General features: G+C 38.0%; 1 protein-coding gene across 1 annotated transcript in view; it reads right to left on the bottom strand.

Moving 5' to 3' along the window:
* Positions 1–431: 431 nt before the first annotated feature.
* The window catches only part of LOC140209867 (DNA-binding protein RFX7-like), a 102,468-nt gene continuing 83,740 nt past the window's right edge, over positions 432–19,159 (bottom strand). Inside the window, exons 8-9 of the mRNA XM_072278461.1 lie at positions 12,434–12,738; positions 432–9,508 (exon numbers count right to left, since the gene is read on the bottom strand). Coding sequence (XP_072134562.1) covers positions 6,143–9,508; positions 12,434–12,738 — 3,671 coding nt within the window. The 3' untranslated portion in view covers positions 432–6,142. The remainder of the gene's footprint in view (positions 9,509–12,433; positions 12,739–19,159) is intronic.

The raw sequence follows: 19,159 nt of genomic DNA, 5'->3' as shown, positions 1-19,159 counted from the left end.
ACAAATTTTGACCAGGGTGCCCAAACTTTTGCATGCCTCTGTATGTCTGCCTTTGCAGAGTTTGTTGTCCATTGATAATGTTTGCAGTTACTGTTCTGTAGGTCTGCTAAATATGCCACAGAAAATTAATCTCAGGGTTGTATGTGGTGACATGTATGTACTCTGATAATAAAGTTTACTTTGAACTGTTTTGAATTTCACAATAAGAATTATTGCGTGCTCATTTGAAACAGAAACGGTCAAATCAGTAATATCTTTGGACTGGAAACATAGTAACCTATCACTGGGTTATCAGTTCTTTAGTCACTGCCTCTGGTGATCAAGTGCATATCTAAATGCAAAACAGTGCTTCCAGTGGAGTTATCTGCGAGGGTAATTGACTGCTGTTAAAACAAAGCACACAAGGACATTTTCCAGATCAGATTGTGGTACAAAATGTTTTTTTTTTATTGGCTTTTGAAACCATTTACAAAACTTCAACAATATCTGTGAGCACTTTCATCAATAAGAAAAAAAAAGCTAATCTGAAATGCTATTTCAACATTATTGCACTACTGATTTTATTTTTCAGCAGTTCCACACACAAATACCATTAAAAAAATTCTACACTAAATAAAAATTGTGGTACAGGCCAGCATTACGTTGTGATGTCATAAGGAGTTGGGATTCATTGTTTGTAGTTTCATTTGATGTGTATTAGTTATGGTTGCTGAAACCAAATTCTCAATCAGCTCACATGAATGGCAATTTATTTTGCAAAAATATATGTATAGCAAATTACTGTAGCATCTTCTTCCACAATAGTTTACCAAATATTAATTCCCTAAATCAACGGAACAAAATTGATAACATATTCAACATTTCCAAGATGAATCAGTAAACTTCAGGAAAGGTACGCAACTTGTAATGTGTTAATTGAGTATCCCTGGTCATTAAAGATCCAGATTCATATCAGCAAAAAGTGGTTACTGGAATATAACTAGCACTGTACAATATAATTCAATAACATACATGCACACTTGTGATCATTTATTAACATGGTGAAGAAAAATTGAACTTTAAATTTTCGTTTTAATATTCTCCTACAAGAGAATTAAGTAAAACAATTATCTCATTGAGATCAATATACATTGCTACATAAAACAATCAAAATGTCATTTCACAATGACATTTCACCTTGTATGTGAACACACTTTCTAAAATCAATTCCAATGAAAACTTACTTTGCGTAACAATTACCATTTGTACTAAGAGATGTGCCAGGCCAGAAGCTCCCTTTAGATATCTAGTGCAAATGTCCACTAAGCTCCAAATTGACAACATACCTATATTAAAAGCATCCCCAATTACATTTGAGGTGCAAATCTATGTATGAATCTTTTGCTGCAAACTATGCAATGTTAAGTTCAGTGCTGTTTCAGCTAGACTAAGTCTACCTGTGCTCTGTTGATTGTTTCTGGGCCAGTGGTCCAGAATCTCCAGAACAATGTGACAAGTACTATGTCAGAATTAAAATAACAAATCCAAAGGATCAAACTTGAGAGACTACTACATGAAAAGCTCTTTTTAAGTGCATTTATTAAAAGCAATCGTAAAAATAATTATAGAAAAGAGACAGATATATGAATGAAAAATGTCAAACGTTTTCATGAGCTTTTCAATTCACCCACTTGTTAAACCACACATGCAGGCCACTTTTAGAATGCTCTCGAAAACACTATTGTCTGAAAAAATTGGACAGAATTAAAATAAAACACTGCTATATCTGAACCCCTCCCTTCAACTGGCTACTTAGCTCATCATTTTCAAAGTCCAATGATCATCATCTTCTTCATTATTTTTTTCAAAGTAAAGGATTTCCTTATTAATTTCTGTTCAAGAGAGTTCAACATCAAATCCACTGGCCATTTTAAGTACTTTAACCACTGACTTCTAAGAAAGACTTCCCACTGTTAAACGAGAAATACGTAAGTCCCTGTAAAATTTTTCCTCTATATTCATGAGAAGTCTGATTTTCTTTCTTAACAACACAATGTAAAAAATATTCTCATCCTGAGATGCAAAACATTACAGAAAATACATTTAATATAACATGGTTGCCCTTGGTTACTAGTTTTGTTTATTTCTTTATATTAAAAATCGTCAATAGTTTTTTCCTTATAGAAATTCATGAAACTAGAGTCTGCAAATTTTGGTTAAATGGTACCAGCATATTTAAATAAATTTGTTCATTATTTTAGTTAATTGTTTCTGTTGGAACATCAACCAACAATTCTGTTTAAATATCAAAGTAGTATCATTTGGATATGGTACAGGCATTTTGACAGATAAATTTTTATATACATTGATGAAATTTAAAATTCTAGAACTGTGATTTTATTGTATACACATTTGATGCATTTATTGGCCATCCTACAAAGCATTTTTTGACCCTCAAGGCAAATGAACTGGCCCACTTAAAATAGCAATGCAATATTGGGATATGAACAACTAGGGCCCATAGGTTGACTGTACACCTGACAGACAAGAGGATAAGGGAAGGGACAAAAACTCTCAAAAATAAATGTAAATTAATATAAAATAGAAAGACGACTTTTAAGACATTGAAATATTGACAACCTGGGAATTTTGAGCAGCGCAGACAGAATAGAAATTTTGAGAAAGTAATGCAAAGAAAATCTGCTGATCCATTAAGAAGAATAAGTAGTTTCCACAAATTGTGTATACAATAGCAATTCATTCTTTTTCAATCCATTATTTTAAAGATGAAATTACAGCAAAAATACAATTAAGGTCCTCCCCCCCCCCCCCCCCCTTCAGAAGTACACCAGTGAATGGTTAAATGCAAGGTATTTCAGGTTCTACATCATGAGAAACTGGCTGTAGATTTAAAACCAGATTCTCTTCTCAGCTTTCCAGTTAGCATGAGAAGTGTTATGCTTGACTTGGTTGGAGAAGTATATCTGGGAATGCAGAAGGCAATGATGCACAGTAATAGGAAACAAAAAGACGATTTTTACATTTCTTTCACTGCTTCTGAAATTTAAATTACGTCTATTTGTCCCTGGGATGCAATTTAGATCGCTAACTTTTAATGATGCAAAAATTACATGTTGCTGTGTTAATATGAAGGCTATTAGTAAACCAAACAAGTTTTTAATGTTAATCCAGCAGTCTCAAGGTTACCATTCCTGAAACCAATTTTAATTCCAGATTTATTTTGTTACTGAATGTAAGTTTCCAGCTGCTGTAATGGAATTAAAACTCACATTTGTGAATCAATAGTCAAGAAACCCGGCAGCTGATCTAAAACTTAATTGCTGCACTGCCGGACCCTATAACTTATTAAAAAAGACATTTTACTTCTTGATTCCAACCATATAGATGAAGAAAAAGCTTCAGAGCTAGAATTGCAATGTGCTTTTACCCAATTATAATCCCAAAAGACAAAGACTCCTTTGCTACAATACACCTACCCTTGCAAACTAGCTGTCCAAGCTTTTAAAATGGAGGCTTGAAATGCACTGGAAGTATGATACTTATACACTGGTTAATATTTCTGACATCCACAGGCATATGCTTCATGATCAACAATTTAACTCTGTGACTTGAATGAGTATCAATATATTCAAGAGGGTTTGTTTACATTTGTAAATGAAGAATATAGCATGTACATCATCAGACAATTCAGTTACTAAAAATGGGGAAAATAAAGCAATAACAAACAGTTCATGACAATACAATTATAACTGTACTTTGATGATGAAGTAAACAGACAAATTCCAGTGACAACATGGATATTATGTCAGGCTATCAATATGGTTACTCTCAACAGTCAAAGGAGACACAATTCAGTTTAAGCCATCTTTGACATCATTGATTTTTGGAATTATAATTGCATTTCGTATAATTCATAATTATCTTGGAAGGCTTCACTTGGACCATAAACTTGAAAAGTTAAGTCAGCATAAAAGGTTGCACCCTCTAATGGTCACAGGTACGTAAATTGTGGATGAGTGAACTTAACTAGGGATGTGTCACTAATTTGTAGGAATCAAGTAAACTTTGGGTTCACAGTATTTGTGCTGAAACAGCCATTTTCAATTTTGTTGATAAGAACACTGAAAAATATTCAGTTCTTCAGTGGGAGTCAATGATACCCTGCACATAATTCAGGGAATCTGAAACTAATTCAAATACACCCAATAGAACCACAACATTTTACATCAGCTAAGACCATTATGCCAATTGTACCTGCACCAGCTAACTAAAAGAGCAATCCACAAAACCAATTTCTATATTGTTTCACACTTCTATCTGAAATGTTTTCGTGATTACATATTTTCATCCAGGTTGCCTTTAAAAATTCCATCACTTTCCAGATAAGAAGTTCCAAACTCTTCAATGAATTGCATAACTTTCAATAAACCATGCCATTCACATTACATGAGCCGGTTTGCTCCTTATTTAAATCAAAATTTGTCCCTCCCTTCTGTGTTTTGATGATAAGCTATATAAGAAAAGCCTGCCAAAAGTTACTAGCATTTCATTTGGTGTGAATGGCCAAAACAAAATTAAAAGTGAAATCTATTTAAGTTTGCTTCCAGGTCACATCGTTTAGTGGTTAAGCGCAACTTGGAAAGGTGTATAGCCTTTAAAAGAATGGCCCCTATGGAAGATAGTAAATATAAAGACAAGAAAGTAGCAATAGGGGTCAGTTAAAAACCAATCCTATTAGATTAAAAATTAATCAAAGTTGAAGAAATATAATCCATTTAGGAAGAAGTTTTTGAATCAGCACCCCATTTTCCAACCTGTTTCTTTTGTTTGTTGTGGACCTCCCAAAATGTCTTTTCTGTTGGCATGCCATATTTGGGACAAAAGGAAGGTACCTCTGGATATTTTCGTATCTTATTTTCTATAGGGAACCATCTTAAATCAACCTAGTAAAAGTTAAATTATGTAGACACCTTTTTCTTAAATAACTACCACTATTAATTGTTTTACCATCAGGAGGTAGCTACTGATTTTCCCTCCAAATACAGTATACTCTTTAGTAATAATACAAAGGATACAAGATCTATCTAACCTAGTTCATGTTTAATTCTTGCGTGTACTTTGTTGACATTGTTGTTAACCTGCTTACATAGCGTGAATTCAACATGAAAAGATTATATAATAAAAATGTCTCAAAGGAGTAAATAACTAGCATGATATACTAACATGCTGACTTTACCAAGGTTATGGAAGTGCTGAATGCTTTATGTTAAAAGGCAAACATCATACTGCTGACGGCAGAAGAGTATACAATTTGCCAGATAATTCTGCAATCGCATTGCTGTTTAAGATTCTGCTATTATTTTATCCTTTATAGACACCTTCAGGCATCAGATTTAGAGTACAATGCCAGATAGTTTGAATAATAGCATGAATAAGGATTGTATCTCATACTTCCTACTGATATTAGAGCGGTTTTTTTAAGTACTGTTTGCAATGCCTAGTTCTATATGATTCCAATGAGAAATACTGGGCAAAAGAATATTAGCAAATGTGGTTGAGACAACAATGGGTCTATGTATATTGCTGCTTGTTACAGAAAATTCATCATTTTAATATGCAACCACCATTCACAGTGACTAGTTTTAAAGAAAAGCCACAATGAAGCAGTAGGATAAATTATGCTGCACCTTAGAAAATGATGATGGGCTCAAATTATAGACAAATAACTCAAAATAGTTGAAGTCCAGACTAATACACCTGAATTGAGTAGACCTCTTCTTACCATTATTTATCTAGTGCTGTTGATTTCAGAGGCTCTACTGCATTTAGAGTTTACTGTAGTAATCTATCTATTGACAGCAGCCTAGCTTGTAAGTATACCTAATTCCATAAATGGATGGTACACATATACATGCATTTGCAATAAACCATGCAGAATTATGTCAAATGCTGGCACTTAAAATGAAATTATGGACACAAGGTTAATAGAACTTAAATATGGAAAACAGTTATTTTTTTTTTCCTCCTGGAATACACTTGTTTAGGAACAAATGTTTTTTCTTAAGGCAGGCACATCTATTAGGCCAAATATAATGACTCAGAAAATGAAATGTGTGCTATATATTTAACAGTACTCTTTGATTTAACCCAACATTTCAACTGTAGGGTGATCTTTATTTTCCATCCAGTCAAAACCTGAAGACTGCATGGGATTCATGGACTCATTACAAATCTGCTGGAATACTGCATCATCATTTAGTTCCCCCAGTGTCGTATCAACATCTTGCCCCTGTTGTTTACTTGGGTCAAACAGCAGATTTGTGTCTAAAGTGCTCAGATCATTTATGCTGCCCGAAAGCTCAGCAGGTAACCTGAGATCACTGGAGAAATCAGAGGCAACATTTAGATCTGATGATACTTGACCAACCACTTGCTGGTTTGGCTGCAGGCCATCTTCAGCCAAAAAATCTTTGACGGTACTGGTGAAGTCCAATGATTGCACTCTGGATTCTGTTTGTGCTTGATTATCTTCAGAAATATAACCCATCTGATCATTATTGATGTGTTTTGCGACATAACTGGGCTTTTGGAATTCAAAGACAGAAGAGCTTGGGTTAATCACTGGTTGCTGGTTGGCACTACCAAAAGAAGCTGTTGTCTCTAATATTTGAGTAAGATTCATTCTTGCTGTATAATTGGAGGGCAAGTTGTTTATTCCCAAGCCTCTCACTGCATCATCACCTTCAGAATCAAGTTTACTTAACAACACATTTGTAATCTTTTTAGTGTTAGTTTGCTTCTGGGAAGATGGGAAAGTAGTCTGCATCATCACAGACAATGGGACAGATTGGCTTCGTTGAGCAATGCTGTTGGCACTATTATCCGAAATATTATTAATAAACGTGTTGTGAACCTCAGGTGTCACTGGGCTTCCAAAAGGTGCCAAACTTGTTCTTGGCAGATTAATCAGTGGACCAACTGTGCTTCCACTAAGATTACGCTGACGAACAGCAGGACTGACACTGCGACACCTAAAATTATTGATCAATGAATGCATTCCTTTGTTGTCAAGAGGTGCTGGAACTGCAAATCCCTCCTGCTTACTGCCATTAGCCACTGAAGTTGCTTGGTGTGGTATGGGTGAAACTGGAGTAACACGGCCCAAATGAGTATCATGATGTCTGGACTGTAACTGCGCAGCATTATGGTGATACGACTGCATTGTCTGTCCAGGAACTGCAAAGGCATGTGGTTTTCTAAAGTGATCCTCTGTAAGCTTCTGATAACTAGGAAGAATACCAACAGCATTGGTCGATGATGCTGAACTGCTTATTCCAGTGTTGTATCCATTATTCATCCATTCAATTTTTGTTTTGTCTGGGTGAGTGGCCATTGGTCTTTGCATTGGTTTAACAGGGCTGCTAGAAATTACACTGGCATCCTGGTAGGCCAGGCTGGAGCTTATTGGAGTAAAAGCAAAAGGATTCCGGCACTCAACAGGGCTTGGGGGCACACTACTACTACAGTTTGAATGAGGTGTTCCAATTGGTGTATGTCTGCTGCTGCCAAGAGCACTATCAACTGGAGTAGTTTGAGCCATTCTGGAGCTAGGACTAGAACATGTTTGGGAGCCAATCATTTCTGATGTAGGCGTTGGATTAGGTGTTGGAGTTGGCGTTGGAGTGGGAGTTGGGGTTGGAGTGCCACTGCTATGGATTGGATGATAGAACTGACTGGCTGGATGGGATGACATTAGTGTATTCTGACTTCCTGCAGAATGACCATGAGCAGGAAATCCCAACCCAGATCCATAATCAACATTCAGGGACATTTGCTCTTCAAATAACACTAGCTCTTCTACAATACTGTCCTGTGTGAGGTCATCATCAAACCGAAGGTAGTTCTCATTGGTTTGTGAACTTGAAGCAGTGAGATCCATCAAATTATCTGGGAGGGGTAACTGGTTTGACAATTGTATTTGATTTTGTCCTTGCAGCTGAACCAAAGTAGAACTTTCAAGCTGGTTTTGAACGTGCATTTGTTGATCATACAACTGCTGATCCAACCCATTACATTGTGTTGGCTCCCATGCAGATTCTTGAAAATCAACAGTCCCTGAATTCCCTATTACCCCAGCATTTAATGCTGGCTGTCTTTCTGCATCAGTTAAAAAGCATTGGTGATTCTTCTTGATAAGCTGGATGTCAGTATTATCAATCGTCAGCTTTGTACTTGAATTGTTTCCCTGTAATGTCAACAAGCTCCTTTCCAAGTCTTCAGTCTTATTTTCCTGAAAAGTGGACGTTTGCTCTGTAGCAGTCCGAATGCAATCCAGGGTGAACACTTGAGTATCAGATGTAGGGTTGGCTAATATACGAGTTATACCTGTTGTATTCAGTTTAACAGTAATTTTGCTAGGTGTCTGAACCACTGCTGGTGCTTTCTCATTTTTCACTAGTATCCCTGTAGAAGGTTTTGGAGGTGTCACTGCTGGAGTAGCAGGGCAGAGCTTCTGATGTTCTGCATTATCCAAAGTAGGTTCTAAAACCAGTGCTTTTTTCACAGGTGGCACCAGTGGTTCAGACACAGAATTTGAAGGAGACCGTTTCCTTGGACTTTTTGGGCACATCCCATTGTCTTTATGAGACCTGGCAATATCAGCATTGGATTTTGAAATAATGCTGGTGCTTGTCAAAGTTGAAGTAGAGGAAACAACAAAAGCATTTTGGTTACTTCCTGCTACTGAAATAGCCAGATTTTCATTGGGTAAAAACTTGCCTTCAGTTTTGCTTTTTTTTCCTTCAGTTTTTTGACCATTACAGACTTTAGCTGCCTTCTCAGTAGATATTTTCCCATTTGACATCTTCACTTTTGCTGCACCTTCACTATTACTTTTTTGCCCAGATGGAGAAGAACCAGCAACTCTTCTAGGATCCTTCAAGCTTCTTGATTGGTCTTGGCACTGAAGCTGCTTTTCATCATTTGATATTGCTTCCTGTTCAGATTTGATGACTTCAGCAGTAGGTGTAGTTGTTACACTACTTGTTTTGGATCCAACTGCAGAAAGAGAAGTTGACCCAACTCTCACAGCTGATGCAGATTTTAGTTTTTCTGTTGTTCCACTACTATTACTTACTGATGACGTAGACTTGGGAGATGCACCAGTATTGGGAGGGAGAGATATTGTCGTCATCTTTACCATATTCAAAGAGCTCGCATGGGATGCTCCAGACACAACAGTTTTAATTGGACTACTACTAGCCAAAAGTACCCTAGTTGGAGAGGTGAGAGTAAGCGTGTTGGTGGAAGGTGGCTTAGGCAAGATTTGATGATATCGAGGTCTTGAGCGATCATTATGTGGGCTTGCAGGGATGTTCTGTATAGTCTTCTGCTGCTGTTTGACTGATTGCATATGTTGAGCAACAACTTGAACATTCAAAGGAAGGACCTTGCTCTCTGATGGACCCAGTGGACTTGGTGATGTCATCATCTGTCGGCTTCTCTGCATCTAAAACAATACCATAACAGTTATAAAAGAACTATGTTTAAAGAATTAAACCCAAAGGTTTTCCTTGCATACATTAAAAGGTAAATGAATTTCCAAGCTTGTTCTATATTACACAGCAATAATATGGTGAAAAAGAGAAAAAAAATCCAACTAACCCAAGCATTTTACTTCCTTCATAATTCATTTCAAAGATAAAAGCATTGCATGCTTAATTGTTCAAGTATCTTAATAAAACCACATGCACAGATCTCCCTTGGTGGCACAAAAAACACCCACTATTGATAACTTTACTAATTTGCACAATGAACTCAAGCTGAAATTGCATAGCCTGTATTACGAGTAGCAGTATAACACAAGGAAATGGTAACACTTTAGTTAAGTTACCTAACTAGAGACAATTTTAATGGACATGTGACTTTGAATTTTAGGAATGTAAATTCAAGAAATTAAATAAATCTTGAATAAAATCTACTACCCGTAATGGTGGCCATTAAGAGAATAGTCACACAAAATAGAACTCAGGTTAAGAGGACATGTACAGCATACACTCAAACATTGAAGGTTGTACAATGAAGCATTAACCCATGCCAATTAGTACAAAGTTCTTTGTGTGAATCAAGACCAGTACTACAGAGTACTACACAGACACACACACCAACTACATTGCTCTACATGTTAGCAAACAAGAAATAAAGGAGACTTCTACCAAAGTAATGCAGTAACCATAAACAATTGTGACTCAAGTTTTCAGATAGATTGGCCACTGGACAAATCCATGGAATACCTGAATTTACAACAGCAGTACCTTGTGGACCAAACAGGGAATAACTGTTTTATATCTAATTATGAATAATAAGATGAGAATAACTTAGTAATCTTGTGGTAAGGATCCTTTGGGAAGAGATCATGGTATCACAGACCTTCATACTTAGTCGGAGAGTGACAAAACCCAAGCGTGAAATTAGGATCCAAATCTGAAATAAAGGTAATTCCATAGACAAGGGGGAATGGACTGAAGTGGGTTGTGAAATTTCAGTGCCTGTAAAAAGTATTCACCACCCCCCTCCCCGCCCCGGAGGTTTTCATGTTTTATTGTTTTACCACACTGAATCACAGTGGATTTAAATTGGCTCTTTAGACACTGATCAACAGAAAAAGACCTTTTCGTATCAAAGCGAAAACAGACCTCTACAAAGTGATCTCAATTAGTTACAAATATAAAACACAAAATCATTGATTGCATAAGTATTCACCCCCTTCAAGTCAGTATTTAGCAGCAATTACAGCCTTGAGTCTGTGTGGATAGGTGTCTATCAGCTTTGCACAGCTGCACACTGCAATTTTTCCCCATTCCTCTTTACAAAACTTCTCAAGCTGTCAGATTGCACGGGGATCGTAAGTGAACAGCCCTTTTCAAGACCAGCCACAAATTCTCAATTAGATTGAGGCCTGAACTCTGACTTGGACATTAACTTTGTTGTTTTTAAGCCATTTGGCTTTATGCTTGAGGTCACTGTCTTGCTGGAAAACAAATCTTCTCTCAAGTCGCAGTTCGCTTGCAGACTGCATCAGGTTTTCCTCCAGGATTTCCCTGTACTTTGATGAATTCATTTTACCTCCTACCTTCACAATCCTTCCAGGGCTTGCTGCAGTGAAGCATCCCTACAGCCACCACCATGCTTCACGGTAGGGATGGTGTGTTTTTGATGATGTGCGCTGATGGCCAAAAAGCTCAATTTTGGTTTCATCAGACCACAGTACCTTCTTCCAGCTGACTTCAGAGTCTCCCACATGCCTTCTGGCAACTCTAGCTGAGATTTCATTAGTTTTTTTTCCCCAACAGTGGCGTTCTCTTTGTCACTCTCCCTACGACTGGTGAATCACCTGGGCAACAACTGTTCTATGTGCAGTCTCTCCCATCTCAGCCACTGAAGCTTGTAACTCCTCCAGAGTTCTCATAGGTCTCTTGATGGCCTCTCTCACTAGTCCCCTTCTTGCAAGGTCACTCAGTTTTTGAGGACAACCTGCTCTAGGCAGATTTACAGCTGTGCCATATTCTTCCCATTTCTTGATGATTGATTTACTCATTTTACTGGGATATTTAATAACTTGGAAATTTTCTTGTATCCATCTCCTGACTTTTGCTTTTCAATAATCTTTTCACGGAATTGCTTGGAGTGTTCTTTTATTGTCATGGTGTAGTTTTTGCCAGAAAACTGATTCACCAGCAGTTGGACCTTCCAGATACAGGTGTAATTTTACTACAATCAATTGAAGCACCTTGACAGGTCTCTAAAGAGATCTCCATTTAACTAATCACGTGACTTCTAAAACCAGTTGGCTGCACCAGTGATGATTTGGTATGTCATAATAAAGCGGGTGTTTTATATTTGTAATTAATTTAGATCACTTTGTAGAGATCTGTTTTCATTTTGACCCAAAAGAGTCTCTTCTGTCGAACAATGTCAAAAAAGCCAAATTAAATCCTCTGTGATTCTATATTGTGAAACTATAAAACCGGGGGGGCGGAGAGAGGGGGATACTTTTTATATGTACTGTACTTTAACAGAAGAGCTTTTTCCCCCAATACCTCCCATTGGAAAGATACGTTACTATGTACAAATGACACAGGGAAACAGCAGCCAAGGAAATGAAGCTGCATCAGACCACATCCAGATTAGTACTCAGGAAATTTTAGTCAAACTGTGATTTTGAAACTGGATTTACAGTGCTGAAGCAATTAAACTACCAGTTATCACAAGTACTTACTTGTCACTTTGCAATTGAAAACAGACATAATACATTTCTATTTTAGATCTTTGATTCCTCCCCACAATCCTATCCGTTACCAGCATTACACCCCAAAAGCCCTCACTTTGTTATTCTTGACTTTTCAATCTTAAAGATGAACTATGAGTAACTTACTTGGATAGGACTGGGTACAGTTGCCACTACTATGCCAATGGTAGGCTGTGGTGAAAGCAAAGCAGGGCTTCCATTGGGAATGCTAGCTACTCCTCCAACAGCCGGGCCCTCTATCTTCTTCACTTGTTGTTCACCTGGAAGTGGAGACTGAAGTTTCTGTTCTTGCTGTTTCTTTAACGTATTTTGCTGAATTTTACGTTGTAATTGTTGTTTGGCATCTATTGATGGCGAAAGCAAAGTCTTCACCTGGGGCTGAAAAGCATTGCTTTCAGCCATAGGCACAAAAGCAGACGGTTGTTTCCCTCCTGTAACAAAGAAAGTTATGAACAGAGAAGCAGATGTTCAATAAACATAATTAACAAGGATATGCAGTTCTGAAATGTGTGGTTTCTGATTTGGATAACTGTTTATTAATATATTCTTCATGATTATCATTTTACCATCTAAGCTTTCAACTCCATCTTTTGTCCTCTGACTTGAAATCTGCTGTAATAATTGGTGAAAATTGGCACAGTGGTGGAAACTGCAAGTAGTTTCAAACACCTGAGGGTACACATCACACACATCCCCTCATGGGTCCAGAACACATGCTACACAATCAGGAAAGCTCAACAACACCCCAACATCCTGAAGAGAGCTGGACTGTGCACATCTACACTCACATCCTTCTATAGATGCACAGTAGAGAGCATCCTAACATGCTGCATCACTGCAAGGTATGGAAACTGCACTGCAATGAACAAGAAGGCTCTACAATAGGTAGTCAAAAGGCCCACCAAAGATATACACATAAAAAGGTGTTGAAAAATGGCCAGTAACATTATGAAGGATCCCACCCATTCTGTCTGTCCCACTCCCATCAGGGAGGAGGCCATGTAGTACTCATGCCAGACTCAAAAACAGGTACTTTCCCAAGTAGTAAGCCTGATCAACACCTCCACCCTCCACACCCCCAACCACCACTACTTTATCATTTCCAACACCTCCACACCCCCAACCACCACTACTTTCTCATTTCCTGTCAGAGTCACCTTATGTAGACACTCCTGTGCCTAGCTTCACTTTATATATTTACAAACAATGTATACAAGCAATCTAATATATTTATATTTATTGTGTTTTTTAAGATTATTTTGTTATCTTGCTGTGTTTTTTGTGTTCTTTTGGTGCTGCATTGGATCCCGAGTAACAATTATTTTGCTCTCCTTTACACTTGTGTACTGAAAATGACATCAAACAATCTTGAATCTTAAAAAGTGCTGCACATTTGTGTCTCCAATCTTTTCTGCAACTCAGCTGAAGTACCAGTTCTATGGAGAAACACATTAATCTACCTTGCTATTTTTAAAATAAGCAATTGTCAGGAAATAAAAGCATAGGCTTCTGAATATTAAGTTCAATAATTATCCAGGATAATTAATAATCTAGGAACCAGGACACAACATGTTTTTGCCTGTTGTAGTTATTAGTTACTTCTTATATCTGCACCCCTTTACAGGCAAAATATTCAAGTATAATTTGGCTCGTCAAGTTATTTTAATAAGATGTAACAAACAAGAAGCTGCTCCAAGCTGGTCAATTAGAAGGTCAGTGCCAGCAATGGGGAACTGTCCAAATTCTGCAACTCATCAACACCAGCAACATTCTTGCCTATACAGGCTAAACAGCATCAGCTAAGCATTGAAATCTCAATATCCCCTCTAGAGTAGAATGACACCAACATTTTTACAGAGATGTCAAAACAAAATCTCTTGCTATATTAAAAGCCAATTCGCCCATCAAGTCTGAAGTAGCTCTCAGAGCAGTCCCATCCTCCACTTTTTTCCCCTGTAACCCATTCCCAAATTAATGATCGCATCAACTCCCTGTTTTCTCTAACACACATTTCAGTTTACAATAGCTAATTCACCTTACAATCAGCATTCCTCGGGGATGTGGAAGAGAATTAAGCACTTGTGTGAAAAGTACACACGGCTACAGGGAGAGCATGCAAACCCTGCTGGAGGTCAGAGCTGAACCTGGGTCACTGGTGCTGAGAGGCAACTGCACTACATACAGTGCCATGCAAAAGTCTGGGCAACCCCTTGTCAAAATTTCTGTTACTGTGAATAGCTAAGCGCGTAAAAGATGAACTGATTTCCAAAAGGCATAAAGTTAAAGATGACACATTTGTTTAATATTTAATGCAAGAAGACTTTTTTTATTTCCGTCTTTTACAGTTTCAAAATAACAAAAAAGGAAAAGGGCCTGAAGCAAAAGTTTGGGCACCCGGCATGGCAGCAACACCTCCTTTGGCAAGTATCACAGCATGTAAGCACTTCCTGTAGCCAGCTAACAGTCTTTCAATTCTTGTTTGGGGGATTTTCGCCCATTCTTCCTTGCAAAACCTTCTAGTTCTGTGAGATTCTTGGGCCATCTTGCATGCACTGCTCTTTTGAGGTCTATCCACAGATTCTCGGTGATGTTTAGGTCAGGGGACTGGCAAAACCTTCAGCTTGCGCCTCTTGAGGTAGTCCATTGTGGATTTTTAGGTGTGTTTAGGCTCATTATCCTGTTGTAGGAGCCATCCTCTTTTCATCTTCGGCTTTTTTACAGATGGTGTGATGTTTGCTTCCAGAATTTGCTGGTATTTAATTGAATTCATTCTTCCCTCTACCAGTAAATGATCCCCATGCCACTGGTTGCAACACAAGCACAAAGCATGAATGATCCACCCCCGTGCTTAACAGTTGGAGAGGGGTTCTTTCCATGAAATTCTGCATCCTTTTTTCTCCAAACATACCTTTTCTCATTGGGGCCAAAAAGCTCTATTCAAAAGGTTCATAGGAACATCTAAACAAGCCTGATGCATTTTGGAAACAAGTCCTGTGGACTGATGAAGATAAGATAGAACTTTTTGCAATACATAATATTAAAAAAACACAAAATTTAAAATAATAATAATCAATTACAGTATACGTATATTGGATAGATTAAGAATCGTGCAAAAAAGTGAGGTAGTGTCCAAGGGTTCAATGTCCATTTCGGAATCGGATGGCAGAGGGGAAGAAGCTGTTCCTGAATTGCTGGGTGTGTGCCTTCAGGGTTCTGTATCTCCTACCTGATGGTAACAGTGAGAAAATGGCATGACCTCGGTGCTGGTGGTCCTTAATAATGTACGCTGCCTTTCTGAGACACCGCTCCTTGAAGATGTCCTGGGTACTTTGTAGGCTAGCGCGCAAGATGAAGCCGACTAAATTTACAACCCTCTGCAGCTTCTTCTGGTCCTGTGCAGTAGCCGCCCTCCCTCCCCCACACCAGACAATGATGCAGCCTGTCAGAATGCTCTCCACAGTAGATCTATAGAAGTTTTTGAGTGTATTTGTTGACATACCTAATCTCTTCAAACTCCTAATGAAGTATAGCCGCTGTCACAACAAGCTACTCAGTTCTACGGAAAGGATAGTATGGAGTCAAAGAGCAAATAATTGGAAGTTTTATTTTTAAAAAATCTTGTGAATTAGACTCATTTTCATTTTTAAGTTAATTCAATTCATTTTTCAGTGTTTGAAAAATATCCAAATGTCAGATGTACTATTACAAGTTTCTGAGAACTGCCTAAAGCTGGGGTTACAGCTTTGTTGTTAGTCAACATTTCCTTTCCAGCTGTTTTGCAGATAGGATGTATTCTCATCTTCCAAGTGATGACATTCCATCACACAAGGTCTGACCCTCTTAAGGCCTTTTCTAGCAAATTCTGGCCTGATACCTTTTGAATATTGCATGTCTCTTTTTAAGTAGGTCAAGTTGAGGAAATCTCTTGTCTAGAAAGATCTACATATATTCAACCTGAACTTTACTTTTAAGGAGATAAGTATCTCAAGCAGAAGCCAGGTGTATATTTAAAAGAAAATGTAACCAGTATAAAATAAAAACGTCTAAATAAGATCATAAGCCATAGGAGCAGAATTAGGCCATTCAGCCTATTGAGTTTATTCTGTCATTACATCATGGTTGATTTATTACATCACTCAACCCCATTCTCTTGCCTTGTCTCCATAATCTTTGATGCCTTTACTAATCAAGAACCTATCAACCTCCACTTTAAATATACCCAATGACTTGGCCTCCACAACCAACTGTAGCAATGAATTCCACAGATTTACTGCCCTCTGGTTAAAGAAATTCCTCCTCAACTCTGTTCTAAAGGGATGTCCTTGTTTTCTGAGGCTGTGCCCTCTGGTCCTAGACTCCCCCACTGCAGGAAACATCCGTCCCAACTACACTCCATTCAGGCTTTTCAAGATTCAATGGGTTTCAATGAGATCATTCCTCCCCCCCAATCTTTCTAAACTCTAACAAGTGCGGTCGGACCAGTGCTTTATAAAGCCTCAGTATTACACCCTTTATTTTATATTCTAGTCCTCTCGAAATGAATGCTAACTTTGCATTTGCCTTCCTTACTAACTCAACTTGCAAGTTAACCTTTAAGGAATCCTGCACAAAGACCCCCAATTCCGATTTCTGAATTTGCTTCCTGTTTAGAAAATAGTCTACACCATTATTCTATCAAAGCGTATTACCATACACTTCCCTACATTGTATTCCATCTGCATTTCTTTGCCAATTCTTCTAATCTGTCGTAAGTCATTCTACAGACTCCCGTCTTCCTCAACACTATCTGCTCCTCCACTTATCTTTGTATTGTCCAAAAACCATCAATTCCGTCATGCAAATCATTGACATATAACATGAAAAGAAGTAGTCCCAGCGCCAACCAGAAAAGGCACCTCTTATTTGGACATTATGTCTCCTCCCAGTCTCCAATCATCAATCCATGTATATTTCCTGTAGTTTCATGGGCTTTAGCTTGTTTAGCAACCTCATGACTGGCACCTTGTCAAAGGCCTTCTGAAAATCCAAGTAAACAACATCCACTGACTCTTCTTTGTCAATCATGCCTGTTATTTCTTCAAAGAATTCTAACAAATTTGTTAAGCAAGATTTCCCCTCAAGGAAACGATACTGACTTTGGCCTATTTTATCATGTGCTTCCAAGAAACCCGAAAACTCATCCTAAATAATGGATTCCAACATCTGCCGAACTACTGATGTTAGGCTTCTTAAATAGTTAAGATAGGTGTGCATTTTTTGTTTCAACATATGTCTACAATCATCATCATCATGTGCCAAGCCCAGTTTGAGCTTGGCATTGCCATGGCAGACATACTCCTGTTTCGGGTCAAGTGGATCAATTCATTGGTATTCATTTCCAGTTCTCTAGCTGCTGTCTCTATCATCATTTGTCTTTGTCTTCCTCTTGCTTTCTTCCCTTCAATCTTTCCCACAATTACCATGCATTCTAACTCCTCTTTCCTGATCACATGTCCAATGAAGTCACATTGCCTTTTCATGATCTCATACATTATTTCTCTTTCTGTGATTGCTCTGTTCATGATATCCTCATTAGATATTCGTTTCATCCATGATAATCTTTGCCTCCTCCTCAAAAGCCACATTTCTGCTGCTTCAATTCGTTTCCTCATGTTACTAGATATTGTCCAACATTCTGAGCATAACTGGATAAACGTAACATTTCAGTACTCTGAGGCGGGTTGTCATGCCTAGTTTAGTGCTGGTCAGTATACTCTTCATTCTCGTAAAATCATACTCTCCATTTTAGAAAACAATTCTACTCCTGGTTATCAACTATACTGGAGTTGCGTTAAAATACAGAATGTGCAGCAGCAGCCCCTACTGATGGAATTAAAGACATACAAACCAGCAAATGCCATCAGTTCTCTGTGAAATACGTCAGAAATGTCAGTATTTATACAGTGAGTGAATGAACATTGCTGATAATCATTTCCAAATAATCTTGAGGCCTGTAATTTTAATTTTAAAGCATTGAGTCCCGTTTCTTCAAAAAAATACTACTTGAAATTTTATAAATTAGTATTTAACATACTTATCTTTCATTAATCCCAGTTTTTCTTCTCAATCTTAATTTCATTCCTTACGTGTAAATTAATAACTATATGAAAATTCCTGAGTATGGTTGGTTGACAGCCTGGTTTTCCTATACTAACTGATCTCCCAGATGCTCTGAAAATACCCTGCTGGATCAGTCAATAGGCATGAGTCATTCTCTGCTGTAAACCCTTTAGGAATTTAGTAAACATACTGCAGGCAGCACGGTGGCTCAGCAGGTAGCGCTGCTGCCTTACAGCTCCAAGGACTAGGGGGTTCAGTCCTGATGTGTCCAGCGTGGAGCTCATACATTCCCCCTGTGATCAGGGAGTTGGGCTTTCCACTCTGTACTCCAGTTTTCTCTCAAAGATGGATTGGTAGGAGTGTGGCAACTGCAAATTATGTCTTAATATGGGCAACTGTCAAAATAAAAAAGTCAAAGGTGAGTGGGTGGGTAGGTGTGATTGAATTGCAGGGCTATAGAGAAACAAGGAGAACAGGAATCAATCTGATGATTTTGCTGTATGGTAGCTAAGGTGGACTTGATGGATTCATTGGACTATTCTTGTGTTAAAGTAACTAAGTCAAGGCAGCTATTAATGAGGTGAAGAATGCACTGATCTTTTACAGACAATCACAAATAGCGGGAAAGGAGAAGAGCAACTTCTCACGAAGGACTAGATTATATACTTGATCTCCTTGGAGACTAAATAATGCAAGGAACCTGCTTACTTTATCCACCCTAATTCGCCAAATGGTAAACAGTAGTGATATATT

The sequence above is a fragment of the Mobula birostris genome, chromosome 14 (assembly GCF_030028105.1).
Source record: "Mobula birostris isolate sMobBir1 chromosome 14, sMobBir1.hap1, whole genome shotgun sequence".
Classification (NCBI taxonomy): Eukaryota; Metazoa; Chordata; class Chondrichthyes; order Myliobatiformes; family Myliobatidae; genus Mobula; species Mobula birostris.
The sequence above is the reverse complement of the archived record's forward strand: the minus strand, read 5'-3'. Positions and strand labels throughout refer to the sequence as shown.